This window comes from Engraulis encrasicolus, chromosome 1 (assembly GCF_034702125.1).
Source record: "Engraulis encrasicolus isolate BLACKSEA-1 chromosome 1, IST_EnEncr_1.0, whole genome shotgun sequence".
In the NCBI taxonomy this organism is placed as follows: Eukaryota; Metazoa; Chordata; class Actinopteri; order Clupeiformes; family Engraulidae; genus Engraulis; species Engraulis encrasicolus.
This window is the reverse complement of record NC_085857.1, coordinates 45,383,356-45,385,855: the sequence shown is the minus strand read 5'-3', so window position 1 is coordinate 45,385,855 and position 2,500 is coordinate 45,383,356. Positions and strand designations below refer to the sequence as shown.

The 2,500-nt window shown below is 50.0% G+C and overlaps 1 protein-coding gene across 1 annotated transcript in view; it reads left to right on the top strand.

Annotated features, from left to right (window-relative positions):
* The window catches only part of LOC134457520 (collagen alpha-1(XI) chain-like), a 143,879-nt gene that overhangs the window by 270 nt on the left and 141,109 nt on the right, over positions 1–2,500 (top strand). Inside the window, exon 1 of the mRNA XM_063209530.1 lies at positions 1–295. This exon is cut by the window's left edge and continues 270 nt beyond it. Within this exon, the coding sequence (XP_063065600.1) occupies positions 205–295 (91 nt within the window). The 5' untranslated portion in view covers positions 1–204. The remainder of the gene's footprint in view (positions 296–2,500) is intronic.

Genomic DNA, 2,500 nt, shown 5'->3' with positions numbered 1-2,500 from the left:
AGGTGAGGTGTGAGTGGCGCACGTGCTCATCGGCTGCTCCCGACCCGACGCACTGTCTGGCGCTAGCGCTCTCACATCGGTCGCAGCGTTTCCCCCTCTCTCCACTCTTCCCTCTTCCCTCCTCCCCCCCGACCGACTTCTCAATCGCCAGAAAGCCAGCCACTACAACTTGTGGGACCGTGCGTGCGTGACTCTTGAAACGAGATGCACCCAGGCGCCAGGATGGGGCGCAGATGGACACCGCTACATACGATTTTCACCTGGCTGCTCGCGACACTAACGACCGCTCATGCAGGTAAGTGCTAGTGCTTTGTTTGTTTTTCATAACTTTTTCACAAAACAATCAGCTGTGTATTTTTCACGTGATTTTTTTGGAGGAGGTTTTATCGAATGGTTTAAAGGCCGAGCATTGACTTCTGTGAAGCGTCCGTATGCGAAAGCAGGCACGCAGGCAGCCGGTCTCACGCACGCGTAGGACACGCGCGCAGACGGCATGGAGAGGGATGCACGCATGAGTACCGACAGCATAAATGAATACCCGCCCTCTGTGTGTGTTTTGTATTGGTCGCTGGGGAGATAGTTGAATGTTGTCCAGTAGCCGGTTGGGACTTGTTGAATGAGCGGCGCGCACCAGGGCCCTTTTTGCACTCTCTCAGTCTCCCGTCATTAATTACTCCGCAGACGGGCAGAGGCACCTTCATATTATTGTGTATATTTATTTATTTGTTTTTTTCAAGTGTCTCCTGTTTCAAAACCTCCCAGCGTTTCATACGATGTTAATTACCGTTACTTGTTTGAGAGGCGCGCTGGTGAATGAAAGGGGTTTTGGTGCTGACACTGTCATTGAATGCTTTGATGGCGAGTAGCTGCGTGTTGACTGGGTCTTCCTGAAGGACCGTGCGAGCGTGTGTGCGTGCGTGTGTGCGTCTCTCTCTCTCTCTCTCTCTCTCTCTCTCTCTCTCTCTCTCTCTCTCTCTCTCTCTCTCTCTCTCTCTCTCTCTCTCTCTCTCTCTCTCTCTCTCTCTATATGGTGGATGGGTGGGTGGGGTGGTGTACTCAGCCTGAGAGGAGCAGAATTGTCTACACACACACACACACACACACACACACACACACACACACACACACACACACACACACACACACACACACACACACACACACACACACACACAACCCCCCACCCCCCCCCCCCCAATACAATATATCTCCCCCTCTCTCGCTCTTTCCCTCCCTCTCTCTCTCTCGCTCTCTCTCTCACACACACACTGTCTTCTGTGGCGTGTATGTAGGTCGCTGGAAGTTGTGCCTGAACTTGTATGTACGTCCGTTTGACAGATCGGCAGCTCTTTCACTCTGTCTCTGTCTCTATCTTTCACGCACGCACAGACACAGACACAGACACACACGCACACACGCACACACACACACACACACACACACACACACACACACACACACACACACACACACACACACACACACACACACACACACACACACACACACACACACATTCCCTTTCTCACTCTCTCACTCTCCTTTGTGTGTGTGTGTATGTGGGTGTGTGCGTGGGTGAAGTTGCCAGCTCATGTGGTAAGCTGCAATTAAGCTATCAAGACCCACACTAAGGCAACGGAAATGGAGAGATCTGACCTTGCAGTTAACACCTATGGCACAAAGAGTTTTGTGTGTTTGTGTGTGTGTGCGTGTGTGTGTGTGTGTGTGTGTGTGTGTGTGTGTCTGTGTGTGTGTCTGTGTGTGTGTGTGCATTTGCCATTTCTGCAATGTTTTACCGGCCTTGCTTCTCTAGTTTGGTCAAACAGCAGAATGACAGTTCATGTGAATTTTTGTCACCGCAGCACACAATCCATGTCACTAAAATACAATACAATGCCTAGAAAGTTCTGCATGGAAGCCAGTGTCCTGCTCAGGGTATCTCAGTCATAGGGCAGGATAGGGAAGTGCACTGGCCACTTCGCCATTTAGTTTTTTAGCTTTTAGCCTTTATTGTAACAGCGTAGTGAATGGTGCATGGAACTCACTCACACCTGGAGTGTTCTCTTTGCCAAACTCAAGTATCTTTTAGCCTTTACTGTAATCGGATTGCAAACACTGAATACAGAAAATAAGTGGCAGAGAGAGAGAGAGAGAGAGAGAGAGAGAGAGAGAGAGAGAGAGAGAGAGAGAGAGAGAGAGAGAGAGAGAGAGAGAGAGATGGGGCAGGCTTAGGATGTGACCCTATTTGGGTTCGAACCTGGGTCCCCATGGCCAACTGCCTATGGTAGTGCACTGTGTCACAGACAGGGGTGTTGTATGTTGGGGTAAACTGAGTGTGACTGAGTCATGTATACATATAGGGGGTCCACACAGTATTATGTAGATATATGGCTTGGGGGGGGGCACTAGGTACTTTTTGGACACGAGTTTCAATAACGACCTAAAAATAGCCGAAGTGGATGCTTTTGGAGGTGGACATGTTCAAGCAAGTGTCCTCTCT